The 16,060-nt window shown below is 42.5% G+C and overlaps 1 protein-coding gene across 4 annotated transcripts in view; it reads left to right on the top strand.

Annotated features, from left to right (window-relative positions):
• PRELID2 (PRELI domain containing 2) overlaps positions 1 to 16,060 on the top strand; it is a 129,543-nt gene that overhangs the window by 31,199 nt on the left and 82,284 nt on the right. For all 4 annotated transcript variants that reach the window (XM_058677666.1, XM_058677665.1, XM_004586517.2 and 1 more), the window contains 3 exons: positions 4,682 to 4,739; positions 6,730 to 6,803; positions 8,718 to 8,878. In XM_058677666.1, coding sequence (XP_058533649.1) covers positions 4,682 to 4,739; positions 6,730 to 6,803; positions 8,718 to 8,878 — 293 coding nt within the window. The remainder of the gene's footprint in view (positions 1 to 4,681; positions 4,740 to 6,729; positions 6,804 to 8,717; positions 8,879 to 16,060) is intronic.

Raw genomic sequence — 16,060 nt, forward strand, 5'->3', positions numbered from 1 at the left:
CTGCCAAGATGCGGTAGATTGTCAGTAAGTCTTTGATGGGTTTGAGTCAGAGCTGGTGATCGATTCCAAGGTCGTTGTGTACAAAAAGGTGTTTGGAAAACATAGCCACCTGCTTCCCGTCATTTCATGGTGGTGACCTTACAGCAGTCTTTGTCCTCCCCAATGCTTGTCACTGGGCTGGAGATTCAGTCTTTGTCATTTAAAACCATGCTTGTCCAGGTTGCCACAAGATGGCATCAGACCATTTCAAGTCACGCTGGGTAGGAGGAACTTCAGTTCAGTACACCTTTAATTTTAAAAAAGTTAAAGCATGTGCCTTTTGTGTCATGATATTTAGTGATTGCAAATAAGCCCCCATTTGAAAAAATTATTCTTGAATTAAAGCTTGAGGCTTATGTCTAATTCCCAAAGTAGTTGTGTAGGACATGACTTCAGTTCTGCAAGTGCTTATTTTCTAGAATGAATAGTTTGTGGTCTCTTGTGTTTGCCTAGCAAGATTTCCATGTTACTTTTTTTTGTTTAGAAGCGTAACCTCATGGGTCATCCTTAGGCATTTCACATTGTCCCCTTCATGAGCTTACCCAGTTATTGTCCCTTCATCTGTTTTATTTTCTCTTGAACAGACCTTCACATTGTTTGTCTCTTTAACTAGCACTTAAACTCCACAAGAGGCTACAGTTTGATTATTGTATCTTGAGTGCCTGGCATGGTAGGTGCCCCTAAAAATGTTAAACTGGGAGAAACTGGAGAATTTTCATTATTACATAAATTAATATCCCATGGGGTTTTTAGAGAAATTTGTTAATTTTTAATTTAAAAGACAGAGTTAGAGAGAGAGAGAGACAGATAGACAGAGAGAGAGAGAATCTTCCATTGTTGGTTCACTACCCACATGTTTGCCATGCCTGAAGGCAGACTGGTCTGAAGACATGAGGCAGGTCTCTTACAGGGGCAGGGGCCCAAAGAGTTGGGCCCTTCTCTGCTCTTTCCCAGGCCATAAGCAGGGAGCTGGATGGGAAGTGGAGCTATTGGGACTAGAACCAGCACTCATATGGGATCCTGGCACCACAAGCAGAGACTTAGCCACTATGTCACCATGGTGCTGTCCGAACACACAGTTTTAATAAGCAAATGTTGCATCTTACATAAAATACAAAATATTTGAGTTATAGGCTTTAGGAATTTCTCTGATAACTCAGAGAGGTAATCAGGCTTTGCAAATGTTTATGGCTGTGCTTCTCTGGTAATTACATTTCCATGGAACCTCCTTCATAATCGGAGGTGTTCAGTAATCTCCCTACAGCTCACAATCATGTGTAATGTACAATCAGGGTTTGTTCATGCATATATGCTGAACAAGCTACAGCTCTAGAAAAGGAAATAGTCTAATGTAACTTTAATGTGCAAGTTACATCTCTCACACACACAAAGCACACACACTATTCAGAAAAGTTGTATTGGTTTCAGTTCTCCTCCTTGTTTCAGCTGTTTGAGTGAAGAGCATCCTTTGCCGAAGTACAGAATATCTAAACCTGACCATCTGACCTGGACAGGCACCATGAGGCTTTAAAAAGTTCATGAAAAGTCGGTTTTACCTTTTCATTTCATTTCCCACCAGCCTTTTGAGGCTCCCTTATATCTTGGAAGGACTAAACTTGAAGAAATCAGTGGTAATCTTGACCACTTTTAAGTCCTAAAATGAATGAATGAGTAAATATGTTTTATTTTTTAAAATAATATTTTCCTGAAAATTTATTTAATTTTATTGGAAAGTCAGATTTACAGAGAGAAGGCGAGACAGAAAGATCTTTGGTCTGCTGGTTCATTCCCCAAGTTGCTGCAGTGGCGGAACTGAGCTGATCTGAAACCAGGAGCCAAGAGCTTCTTTCAGGTCTCCTCTGGGGTTGTAGTGTCCCAGGGCTTTGGACTGTCCTCTACTGTTTTCCCAGGCCTCAAGCAGGGAGCTGGATGGGAAGTGGGACAGCTGGAACATGAACTGACCGCAGGCAAGGCAAGGATTTAGTCACTAGGCTATCACACTAGGCCCTTTCTTGAAGTTTTAAGTGAAAAATACTGGTATATGTTTATGGGGCACAGTGTAGCATTGTATGTGTGTAGTTTATGTGCTATGTATATATAATACATACATTACACACACACTTTAGCCTTCCATTGCGTACAAGCAGTCGACTCTTCCTCCCACTTTGCCATTATTTTCTAATTTGAGCCTCGGAGCCCCTAATACATACCTTGTTAAAAGCAATGTTTTTCATTAGTTGTCAGGAGTGCGCTTGCCACAAAGAATGAGTGATGGAGTTTATCAGTGTGGGACACAGTGAGCTTCTCAGGCAGTTGACAGCTGAGCCTGCTACTCTTCCCAGATTGGTTGCTGAAAAGGTTCGTTTTTTAAAATTGGTGCCTGAGGTAATTGATGTTTATATATCCCAAATCTTTTATTCATTCAGCAAGTCATTGTGTGCCACATGCTGGACACTGATACGGAGATACAGGAGCCGCTGAACTGGACAACATTCAGGCCCTCAGAAGGCTCCTGTTCTTCAGTTTAGTGTCTTTGTAGGCCACCACATGAAGGCTCGTCAAAAGTTTATGGAAAACTAAGTATGCATGAATTTCACAATCTTTTAACGCAAAGATAAACGTTAAAAACATTTATTTGAAAGGCAGTGACAGAGGGAGAGATGGGAGGAAGAGGGAGAGGGAGAGAGAGAGAGAGAGAGAGAAATATCAATCTTTCCAATCCCTGGCTCACTTTCCAAATGCTTGCCAGAGCTGGGCTTAGGCCAGGAGCCGGAACCTCCATCTGAGTCTCCTGTAGACAAGGCCGGGTCCTAAGTACTTGGGCCAGCATATCCTGCTTGCAAGTGCATTAGCAGGAAGCGTGTCAGAGCACACAATACCGGGACTTGAACCAGGCGCTCCGATGTGGCATGCGGATGTTCAAAGCAGTGACTTAACCTGCTGCACCGCACAGCCCACTCCAGGACTTACACCTTGATCACATTTTCTGTGGCAATTCCCAGGTACTCTCACTTCTTTAGCAATGGGTAAAACTCGGGCCCTACCCATGGAATTTGGCCACTCATACCTTCGCATTGCAGATGCATGCTGTTAGTGTGAGGTAGGGAGTCCCACTTACAGATTTCTGTGTGGATGCTCAGATTCTGGGAGAATTAAAGCCAAGGTTACCCAGTGAAGGGTCCTGCCTCTCCTATTCCTCAAGCCACTTGCTGCTCTTGGATTCTTCCCAGTGCCTTATGATGCCCTGGATATGACAAATCTTGGCTGATTTTTTTTTTTTTAAGATTTATTTATTTTTAGTGGGAAGTCAGATTTACAGAGAGAAGGAGAGACAGAGAGGAAGATCTTTGACTTGCTGGTTCACTCCCCAAGTGGCTGCAGTGATGGAGCTGATCCGACCTGGAGCCAGGTGCCCACTTTGGGTCTCCCGTGCAGGTGGCAGGCAGGACCGTGGGCCATCCTTGACTGTTTTCCAAGGCCAGAGGCAGGGAGCTGGATGGGAAGTGAGGTAGCCAGGGTTTGAACTGGTGCCTATATGGGATCCTGGCGCATGCCACTGGGCTATCAGGCCGAATTTTTTTTTTATTTGCTTTCTTTTGTTTGAAAGGCAAAGTTAGAAAGAGAAAGAGAGAGAGGGAGAAAGAGCGAGAGAGAGTGAATAGACCTCTTCCATCTACTGGTTCCTTCTCCAGATGTGCACAAATGCCTTTGTGGGGCCAGGCCAGAGCCAGGAGCTTCATCCTCTGCCCCACATGAGAATAGGGGCTTAAGCTGTCTTCCATGTCTTTCCATTGTGTTGGAGACACACATGGCAGCTTCATATGCTGTGCCACAACACTGGCTCCTCTTGGCAGTTGTGATCCGAGGATGGAGAAGTAAACCTCAGGGAAAAGAGCCCAGGCAGGGGGTTCAACAGGCCCGTGTCAGTGGCCGCCTCGTCCCCTGACTTGGTGGGAGTCCCGTCGTCTCCTTCAGGCTCTTTGCACATTGAAGTGACAATGGAAAGGCTTGGGTTAGTATAACTCAGATGTGATTTGATGGTAGTTTAGGTGGGCAGGCTGTGGAGGCAGACAGAAAGTGTCTGTGGGTCTCCGAGTGGTAAAGGGAATCTGTTTAGCAAAACAAGTGGTTTGTTTTCCTGGGTCCACCAGAAAACAACTGTGCAGTCCTAGGTAGTCTAATCTTGATTCAGTTTCCTCTTGTGGAAATTGGGGCTAATGGTATCACCCAAACTAGTTATCCCTGGGAGGTTATTGGATTTATGTAAGATCCTGCAAATTCGGTGTGTAATACAATGGCTGGTGCAAAGAACATGATTGATTTATGTCAGACTGGCTCAATACTAGTAGTGTTATTATTTGTTAATTAGCTTAACCGTATGCCCACTCTCCACCCAAGGCTAGTTTGGATCCAAAGTTCATTTCTCCTGGATTTTGTACAAGTTGTGATTATTGATAATACGCTACTGACCTGGACCCGAGCAGTAAAATTAAGCTGCTTGATTGAAAACTTGCCTTTAGTTACAGGTTGCTTGGAAGATATTTTCTGATTTTACTAACAGCTGAGGTTGCTACTGAAGAAGTCACTCTGGTAAGAGATGCAGGCTAATTGTCCCTTTTTTTTTTGTTTGTTTTTCATGTAGTACCCCAACCCTCTGGACAAAAACGTCATCTCTGTAAAAGTCGTGGAGGAAACAAGAGGTATGTTCCCTGAATTGTATAAGCATATGCCTGTGTGTAAATGTTTGCCTTGTTATATTTTAAACAGTGTGCTTTTTAACCAATAATTGGTGATAGTAAGCCATAAGTAATTGTAACAGGTCATACTTTTGGAGCAGTTAATATAGCCTGGGTTTGTGTGCTTATTTAATCTTCAGAACAGTGAATGGGGTAGCTATTATGATTATTCCTATTTCATGAATGAAGAAACTGAGGTACAAAGAGGTTAAAGAACCTTTTCAAAGACACATGACTCTGCCCTTAAAATAAATCTACACACAACGTTGCAGATGACAGAACAGGTGTAATTGGTAGCATGGATAGGAGATGTGACCAGAAAGTGATTGAACTGTAGAATTAAGAGTACCTGGCAACATGATTCGTTGTTGCCTAGGGCAGGGTGGACAGACCACGGCCAGTGCTGCCTGGTTTCCTGACAAGGTTGAAGATTGAACTATGCAGGAAGCCATGAAAATATACACCATAAATGAACAGACTCTCGGAGCTGCCCAGGCAGGTGCAGGTCTAACATGTTCTTCAACCATCTTAGGAAGCATGAGACATCACTTGGTAAACAAAACTTTTGGGAGACTATTTCTGTTCTTTTGCAACAGTATTAATATACTGAAAAAAATCTCTCATGAACTGACACTCGGTGTGGGAGAAAAATTTTTTTCTGGCATCAGACAAATCTGACTTTAAGGCCCGGTGTTGTTACTATCTTTCTTACAACTGCAAGGCTCAGTTTATTCATCTGTCAAATGGGAGCATAACCTTGCTTTTTGTAAGGTTGTTGTGAAGATCAAATTTGAGAGCAATGTGCATATTGTAAAATAATATTATAATTTCCATCACTGTTGGGTTCATCTTTGCTTCCAGCAATTACTGATTCACTTTAAGTATACAGAGGGCAAACAAGGGGTGACAGGGACAAAGGCTGTGTTGGTGTGCACAGATCAGTCAGTTTTGTGCCTTATCGATGGCTTTTTAGCAGCCAAGCTCCTAGTCCCGTGGATTGAGGCAACTATAACCAGAGGTTTGAGGAACCTTTTGGCACCATATCTGAGTCCCAGTAATTTATGGAGCCAGTGACTGCATTTTAACTTTTTCACTACCTCTGTCTCCTTTTTTCTGAATTCATGTTTGTTGTATTTTTTTAAAAGATTTATTCTATTTTTATTAAAAAGGCAGATATACAGAGAGCAGGAGAGACAGAGAGGAGGATCCTCCATCTGATGATTCACTCCCCAAGCAGCTGCCAAGGCTGGAGATGAGCTGATCTGAAGCCAGGAGCCCGGAGCCTCTTTTAGGTCTCCCACATGGGTGCAGGATCCCAAAGCTTTGGGCTGTCCTTCCCAGGCCACAAGCTGGGAGCTGGGTGGGAAAAGGGGCTGCTGGGATTAGAACCGGCCCCCCTGTGGGATTCCAGCACATGCAAGGCAAGGACTTTAGCTAATGAGCTACCACGCTGGGCCCTGTTCGTTGGTTTATATATATATATCACTGGCTCAAAATGTCACTGCAAACAGGATGGTTCTGGTCATAGAGCGTCTACTCCCTTATGAGAGGTGACTGTGGCTCATGCAGGTAATTAGTCACAAGTTTAGATTTTGTAGCAGAAACCTATCCTGTAAAGTTTGGTAATGAAGGAATGTTCTGTTTTCTGGAGTTGATGTTGTTTGGGCATCGACACTGCTGGGCCAGGGCAATGAACACTTAGTGATTTTCTATCTTTCACTTCAGAATGTATGTTGTGAGTTGCTATTTCACCCTGGTTCTTAGTCACAGTCAGGCAGTGTCCATGATGTGGCCTAGAAAAACCATCAAGGAAACTGGATTTTGCATTCAACATTTTCTCTAGGACTTCTATCTGTGGTAAATTGAGATTGCCTTCAGGAGGTTTACTAACATGAAGAAAAGGGCACATTAATTAATGAAAGAGTTTTGAGTGTAAAAAAATTATTTTTTCTAGATGAGTCAACAGGGGTTATCTATCGAAAGAGGATTGCAGTCTGTAAGAATGTGGTTCCAGAAATTTTAAGGAAGGTAAATGCATTTCAAAATTTAATCAGAGTTAGTGTAACTGAGTAATTTTATTGTGTTTTATTTATTTGTGTGTGTGTGTGTGTGTGTGTGTGTGTGTGTGTGTGAGAAACAAGGAGAAATACACAAACACATGCAGAGAAGGCGAGAGCGCGCGTGAGCAAGCATGCAGACAAGCAAGCCGCCGTCTGCCGCTTCACTCCACAGGTGATGGCAGTCCCCACGGCTGGCCGGCAGCCAGAGCCAGGAGCTGCCAATGCACTCCAGGTCCCCTGCATGGCTGGCAAGGAATTCGTCTCATGAGCCATCACTGTTGGCTCTCAGGATACAAATGAATGGGAAACTAAGTCCTTAGCTGGAGCTGGCTGTCAAACCCAGGTACTCGGATGCAGAAAGCCGGCATCTGAACTCCTAGGCTAAATGCTTGGGCTTTGAGTGGCTTTTAGTGGTTATAGAAAGAGGGCATTTTCTGGTGAGGAGGAGCAATAGAGTTTTCCTGCTTCTGTTAACTTACAACCCTTCAGAGGAAGAGAGCTCTTTCGCCTTCAACCTCAGTTTTGGCACATGCTACTGGGGACACTTTGTCTCCATTTCTGCCTCTCTCTCTCTCTCTCATCAGGGGTTCTTAATAGAAATATTCTACGGTTGTTTTAAAGATATTTTGGTATTTTTCATGTAGTGTCTTTTCTAATCTGTAGATGACTGGAAATGATTCTTACGTAAGAATGATTACATCACTTCAAAAGAGCATATTGTAAATAATCTGATCCTAAGTAAAGAAGAAAAAAATGCAGTTTCTGATTCATTGGTAGATATAACAGCTATTTCAGGAGTATTTGTTCTCGTGCTCCCTGTAAGTCTTGTTGTGTTTAGTGCTGTAACATAATATCCTTGATGATGAGATAAATTTTCATGATAGCAAATTGTTTTCTCTTTTTGAAACCCTGAAGCACTCATGATCCCTTATTGGAAAAAGGTGAGTGGATATTTTTGATCACATTGTTTGAGCCATAGAAGATTTTTGATAGGCATCTTAGAATTATTGGAAAGAGCAGAGCAACTTGGTAGACACTTTTTAAAATGTCTCAGGAGGGTGCTTCAACCCGGAAGAGATTCTGTGTGTGATGGAGAACTCGGCTTGGTTCCTGCTGATTAGCTTGCTAATTAAATCGCAGTGCTGTCATAGAAAAAAACTGGAAGTTTCTATCACTTCCTCATTGTGAATTAAAAGACTCTGTCTCATTCTTCAGTGAAAAGAAAGCTGATATGACAGTGAGAATGATCTTTATGGTCTTTTCCAGATGGTGGAATGTATTACACTGTAGCGGCAGATGATTGCTGGATTTTTCCATGGAGTGTGTACCCTGCCTTTGCCCTATATGCACACTTTGAATCTATTATTTAAAAAGGCATTCAACTTTGTCTTGTATCTCAATTCTTAAATAATTTAAGAATACTTCTGACTCGTACAGTTTTGCCTTTGTAGTTTTCCATGTCTTTTCCAGCAAGGAAAGTGTATGTTTTAAGCTTTTGGATGAAGTTTAAAATGAAGAAAATATTTTACCTAATATCCTCCTGCATGTGAGCCTGTAAGTGGGCCTAATTAGAATCCATCAATTTTAGACGGCCATAACCAGCCCTTGAGGAGACAGGAAGGAGGCTGATAATTTGCTTAGTGTGTAACAGTTTAGCAGTATCTGGCCAGGAACTGGCTGCACAGCCTACATAAATCCTCAGTCATTTGCATGTCCTCACTGTCACTTAGTAAGGTCACAGACTTGCAGCCATTGGTGAACGTTCATCCACATATCGTGATTACTTGTCCTGTTAATTATCTGTAACTGAAAGCTGCTCTGCATAGTCCTTATGTTGCCTGCTTTTTCTAAGTGAGAAAGCTGTCCTCCATTTGTTGGACAGGTGAGCATTTTAAAGGTACCCAGTATCCAGTTGGAAGAGGAATCCTGGCTCAATCCTCAGGAAAGAAACATGGCAATACAGAGTCACTGCCTTACATGGACACAGTATGCATCCTTGAAGGAAGAATCTGTCTTCCGGGAAAGTGTGGAAAATCCAAATTGGTAAGATCCTATGTGTATATGTCTGTGTGTGTGTGTGTGTTGGGTGCAGGAATGTGCCTATGTGCAGATACGTTAAAGAAAAAAGTATGATTTTATACTTGGTAATCTCTGCGTACAGCTCGAACAAATTCCTTATTATTGCTCTTTAAACTCACAAGTGGTTAATTCATGTTTTTTTTGGAGGGGGGAATGACAAAGCTCAACTCCTTTCTGACCAGCCTCCCCATCCTGGTGACTTCTGTCATGTGCGGTGGCAAGCGTTTGCAGTTTGTGAATATCCTTTGAGTCCTTTAACAAATCACTTTTAAACACTTGCATATGTGTTCATAGAGCTGTATGGTGTGACTTTGTATATGTTTTTTCACACATGATTTCATGCTGTGTGCTTTTTTGATTTGCTAGAATATTTGAGTTTTACCCTTTTGATATATATATATATCAAATATACATATGATATATATGTGTATATATGTATCATATATATAATACTTGCTAGTTGCTTTCAACTGTTGCACAGAATTCAGTCCTATGGCTACATTTTATTTAACTACTTTTCTCTAATTTGATAACTCGTTACTACAAATACTACTGCAGTATTTGTAGATATTCCGTGTATATGAAACTAAAGTAGAATTTTAAGGTGTCAAAATTTATTGAGGTTATTTACAAATAATCCAGTTTGTTCTTCCTAGCTTACATTTCTATGAGTTTTGACAAACATTGTATAGCTGTTATGACAAGTGTAATTAAGCTGTAGAAAATTTAAGGTCAATTTAGTAACAGGTTAGAAGAAACTTTGGTATGATTTTGTGAATTGAGGTTAGACAAGGGATTCTTAGCTTGAACACTAAAAGCCCACACAACAGAAGCATTTAAATAGGTTATACTTAGGATGCCTGCATCTCATGTTGGAGTGTCTGACTCGAGTCTCTGCTGCTGCTCCGTTTCCTCATCTCACGTACATCCTGAGAAGCAGTGGCCATGGCGTAGGAACTTGGAACTCCTGCAGGAGACCCAGATTGAGTTCCAGGCCTGACAAAGGTCCAAGCGTCAGATGCTGTGGGTGTTCGGGAAGTAAATCGGTGGGTAGAAGGTCACTCTCTGTCTCTTAGTCCATTTTTGAAAGAAAGTGAAAAAGATGAATTTAAGAGGCTTTTGTGGGCTTCACAGGATCCAGTCAAGAAGGTGAAAAGAATCCAGGGCACAGGAGGAAATATCGACGAACCCTGTATCTGGTAGGTGTCTGTGATCCACAGTGCATAGAGAACTGTTACTGCTCAGACTGGATGGCATATTTGAGTAGACTTTTATCAAAATAAGGTGCATCAACGACCAATAAGTACATGAAAAGCTGTTCCGCACCACTAGTCATTAGGGAAATGCAGGTCAGACCACTGTCAGAGCCTTTTCCTAGCTGCAGAGTTGACTCCAATTGAAAAAAGGCTGAGAAAACCTCATACAAAAAAAAAAATACCATGAGGATCTGATGCAATGGCTTCACGGGTTAATCCTCCGCCTGCAAATTCCAACATGGATGCTGGTTTGTGTCCCACTGCTCCGCTTTCCTTCCAGCTCCCTGCTGATGACCTGGAAGCAGTCAAGGACAGCCCAAAGCCTTGGGACCCTGCACCCGCGTGGGAGACCTGGAAGAGGCTCCTGGCTGCTGGCTTCAGATTGCCTGGGCTACAGACATTTGGGGAGTGAGGCAGCAAATGAAAGGTCTTTTGTCTCGCCTCCTCTCTGTAAATCTTATCTGCTTTTCCAATAAAAATAAATAAATCTTTTTTAAAAATCCTTAGCAGCATTGTTCATAATAGACAGAATGCAGTAAAGAGATAAAATGTCCATCTGCTGATAAGTCCATAATCACTAGGCTGTATACACACATTTGATACATTGTTTAGCCACAAAAAGGAATGGGGTGTGGATTCATGTCCTAATGTGGACAAACCTTGGAAATATTTTGCCAAGTTGAAGAAGCCAGTTATAAAGTAGGCCCCTTTATTTGAAATCCAGCTTATAGGCTCCTTTATTTGAAGTTTCAGAAAGAGCAAATCCATAGATACATGGAGTAGATTAGTGGTTGCCGTGGTCCAAGGGGAAGTGGGAGTAGAGAATAACTAGTAATGGGTATGGAGATTATTTATTGAGGTCGTAAAAATGTTTTGGAATTAATGTTGATGTGGTACATTTCTGAACATACTAAACTGTTATGAATTGTACATTATATAAGGCAAATTTTATAGTAAGTAAATTATATCAATTTTAAAAAAATTGGTTGGGATTTTTAGTTTGTATATAGTATTTTAGTTTGGACTAGAGAGTAATGTAGATGGAGCAGTTTAAACACCAACTTCTCCCAGATTTGCAGACTGGGAAAACCAAGATTAGGTCACTGGCCATCCAGTGCCTGGTGAGGCACTCTTTTTGGTTTGCAAATATTTGTCTTCTTGCTGTATCCTCTCAGGGTGGAGGGAGTGAGCTATAGTCTGTCTTTTGGGACCTTAATCCACTGAGGCTTGTACCCTCATGATCTCTTATTAATCTAATCACATCCCAGAGGCCCCATCTCCTACCCATCTTCTAATACCACCCCAGTGTAGGTTAAGGTTTTTAACATATAAATGTTGGGGAGATACAGATATGCAGTCTTTACCATATAGATCCTGTCTGTTCCCTGCCGATGTGTTAATATGCTAATGTACACTTGCGTCCATAGCACATGAGAGTGTTCATTTCCCAGATGTGCTCAGCACCTAGTATATTTAAAGTTTCTAAAATTTATTTTTATTTTATTTGAAAAACAGAGGGAGTCAAAAGGGAGCTCTTTCATCTCTGGTTCACGTCCTAAATGTTTGCAATAGCCAAGGGCAGTCTAGGCTAAAGCCAGGAGTTGGGAACTTGAGCCCAGTCTCCTACACGGGTGGCAAGGACCCAGTACGGGAGCCGTTGTTTCCTGTCTGCAAGGGTAAGCATTAGCAGGCAGTGCCTGGGAAATGAGCTAGGCACTTGGATATGGGATGGAAGGCCTCCCACGTGACTACGTAACTGTTACGCCACAATACCTGGTCACCGTTGTCTATTAATGGTTTTAACTGCACAACATAATGAGTGAAGAATGATTAATTTCTTTGAAAGAGGTTAAAAGCGAAGGCAAACTATGACAAGCACTAAACGTTGGCAGTAATTATTGTTGTGAACTGTGATTTCGGAGGATAATTTACTGTGTTATTATTATTCCATATGGTTTTTTAAATTATGCATCTATCATTTTAGGGAAAATAGCAATGTCCTCAAGCCAAAATAATTGAAAACTAGAAACCCAAAGTCCACTTTTAAAAACCTGGCACTTGTCCAAAAACATTCTTTCTCCTGTTGGGTAGGTCCTGTGGTGATAATTCTAGAGTCTCCGGCTGTTTCCTGAGGGGTGTGCGTGCTGTGTCTCATTGGCATCAGAGCTGGGTTTGCTCTGCACCACACCTCCTTTTTTTTTTTTTTTTTTCAGTTTTCCTTATGACACCACCTTTTTAAAAACAGGCCAGAGATATTTGGGATAAAGCATAAAAGACGATTCAGTTAAAGGTTGGGTTCTGAGACTAGAGCTATTTTCTCTATACAAAGAAATAGGGAAAGGATGAAATTGTCATGACTTTCTGTAAGAAAAGCCTCTCATTTAGTTCATTTTAACCCTGATTTTTGCATGAGTTTGGGCTATCAGTAAACAGAACTGCACCTTCATCCTTCTTATGTAAAATGATAATTGGTGTGAGGATCCAGGGGTACCATACTTTTTCTCTCATTTCTTTCTGTTTTATACATATATTTTTTAAAGATTTATTTATTTTATTACAGTCAGATATACAGAGAGGAGGAGAGACAGAGAGGAAGATCTTCCGTCCGATGATTCACTCCCCAAGTGAGCCGCAACGGGCCGGTGCGCGCCGATCCGAAGCCAGGAACCTGGAACCTCTTCCGGGTCTCCCACGCGGGTGCAGTGTCCCAAAGGTTTGGGCCGTCCTCGACTGCTTTGCCAAGCCACAAGCAGGGAGCTGAATGGGAAGTGGAGGTGCCGGGATTAGAACCGGCACCCATTTGGGATCCCGGGGCGTTCAAGGCGAGGACTTTAGCCGCTAGGCCACTGTGCCGGGCCCTATATACATATTATTTTAAAGATAGTCATCCAGGAAAAAATGATACAAGCATCTTATGAAAAATATTAACCAATTTGGAGGAAGATTCTTATCACCCAGAGTTAGTGTCTGGTAATAATTTTCTTGGTCCATTACTTAGACTGTTTCTGAATTTTTGCTGTTACAAATGGTTTTGTGATGAAATCTCTATTGCTACCTATTTTCTACTTACTCAGTTAATTTTTTAGTAGACTGAGCAAAGTGGGATTTCAGTTAGAAATTCTGTGCATTTTATATTTTAACGTATTTTGGTTAGATTTCTGTATGGAAAGATTTGGTGTTGGACGTTTAGCTAAGTGGATAGGACCCTGGTTGTGCTGCCCGTGTCCCCTGTCAGAGTGCCTGCGTGTGATATCCTGTTCTGGCTCCTGACTCTAGCCTTCTAGCTTTCAGTGCACTGGGAGCCAGGAGTGACTCAAGTAATTGGGTTCCTGTGCCCACGAAGGGGACCTGGGTTGAGTTCCTGGCTCCCAGCTTCATCCTTCACTCAGTCCTGGCCATCAACAGGTATGTGGGATGTTAACCAATAGATTGGAACTCTTTGTCTACCTTTCAAGTTAATTACTTGAAAGTAATTGGGTGGAGCAAATTCTGTCAAGTTAAACTTCAGAACCACCTGGAGAGTGCAAGGTCTGGGAGTAGGAATGGGCCTAGTAGGCTGTGAGGGCTATCGGACTGTGACATCTGTCACTCCATTGATTACCAGGGTTGATTCAGCTGATCTGGCTGGCTAGGTGGGTGTCCCCTTCCTCCCTCACTGCTCCATGTGTATCCCTCCTGAAGAGCTGTTTGCTTGATCAAAGAGGACAACCATCCCTGCTAGAGGAGGACTGGTCTTTTGTCAAGGGTATACGAGTAGCTGTGCTCCTCTGCTAGAACCTCCAAACAAGCTCTCAAGGAATGGGCCTAGTAGGGAAATAGTGGGCACCCCCCTCTTGGGTTACAACTCCCACTGGTGAGCATGAGAACTGGGACTGGGGCAGGCATGGCTAGACAGAGAGTGGCACCCTCCAGCACATGTGTGGGTTGGATAGTGGGGCTGGTTGGGTTGAACTAGGCTTGACTCCAACACCCTTTGATTTGTGTAGAAGACAGGGCTCGAGGCAGAACTGACCCAGCAGTGGCAACCACCAGCATATGCATGCGCTGATTGGGGCAACAGACTGTGCCAGACCCCGTATTGGCAAGCACATACAAGAATCAGGTCTGGAATCACCTCAGATGAAGTTCCTATGGGGATATCCCCAACTGAATTGCTGGACTCAGAACCCCAACCATGGAGAGAATTGCAGGTTGCATGGTCTGACCATAGAGTGTATGTGTCAGAGCTGGGCCTCCTTAGTGGCTCAGATGGAGCAGTGGACAGCATATGCAGGTGCTCATGGAGGACATGGCAGTCTATCAGAACCTGCAGGGGACACCTGGCATCACAACAGAGGGCAGAACAAATCAACTACCCCAGCCACATGCTGGCATTGAAAAACTGGGCAGAGAATCTAAAGTGGACTCTGTCAATCAGTGGATTCTGCAGCAACTTCAGAGGTTCTGTTTGTTCATCCATTTAGCCATGCTTTCTGCTTTTTTCATAGAGCTGAAATGAAACTGTATCATTGTATCTTGCTGTGATTTGCGCAGGAACTGAAATGGAGGTTAATCCTAGCAGGAGGGATTTAGGACGCAAGAAGAAAATGTCTCATGTGTTTTGTCAATGAATTATGGAAGGAAAGTGCAACATTTTCCTCTGACGGTCTTCAAATACAATAGGATAAACCCTCATCCTGTTGATGGCGGGAGCATGACCCTGCTTTACTGCACGCTTATTCTCATATGTGACACAAACCTAGAAAGTGCTTTTCTGTAGACTTTCTTCTCCCTGAAGTGGCACAAGAAATATTGGTTAGAATATGATGTCAGAGAGACTTTTATTAATCCCTCGCCTGCCCTTTGCCTTCAGGACTGACGAGTACATCTCTCCCAGGAGTGTGAGACTGCTCAACTTCACATTTTCCTTCGTGAAAATCGCTGTAAAATTCTACTTTGCGTAATGCAGAATAGAGACAGCAAAGATTAGTGTCACTAGGATATGGTTTTACATGAGCAAATCATTTTAAATGGGCTTAAATCTGAGAGATGGAAGCTGCTTAGACTGAAGGTATTTCTGTCAGATTCGATGGGATAAGTGTGTGTGTGTGTGTGTGTGTGTGTGTGTGATCGTCTGTGGAAGGCAGGGAAAGAAAGGGATAGAGGCAGGGAGGGGAAGGGCAATTCTGAAAGTTCCTTTTATTGTTTATAGACACAGGACTGTCTATAGAAATCACGTTAGCAGAATCACAGCTTGTGGGAGCTGGTGTTTTCTCAGGATATCATTTTGTGTATGTGTGTCTGTGTGTATGCGGTCATGTTTATCCAATGTCTTTTCCATAGAGATGGAAGAAAGTAGAGAAGCAGATTTTTGAATACATATATTTATATGTATGTGAGACATTTTTTCGAATGGCACATAATCCTTGTACATGTTTTATGGGGTACCGTGAAATGTTTCAACACATGCACAAGTGTAAACTTCACATGAGGCAATTAGGGGTTGGGCTTGTAGTGAAGCAGGTGAAGCTGCTGTGGTGCCAGTATCCCATGTGGGTGCCAGTTAATGTTCCTGCTGCTCCATTTTCCATCCAGCTGCTTGCTGTTTGTCTGAAAAAAAAAAGAGTTGAGGATGGTCTAAGTCCCTAGGGCTCTGCTACCCACCTGGAGACTCAGAGGCGACTCCAGGCATGTTCCATGTGATATGGCCACCTGGGGAGTGAACCCATGGATGGGAGATCTCTCGCCCTCTCTATCTCAAAATAAATAAATAAATAAATAAATAAATAAAAGGCAGGCACTTAACATTTCCATTTTTTTTTTTGTTTGTGTTCTGAGACTATTAGCCCCTCTCAGTTCTTCATACAGTACATTATGTTGTTGTGAACTGGTCACTCCACCATGTTGTTCC

Source organism: Ochotona princeps, chromosome 19, assembly GCF_030435755.1.
Source record: "Ochotona princeps isolate mOchPri1 chromosome 19, mOchPri1.hap1, whole genome shotgun sequence".
In the NCBI taxonomy this organism is placed as follows: Eukaryota; Metazoa; Chordata; class Mammalia; order Lagomorpha; family Ochotonidae; genus Ochotona; species Ochotona princeps.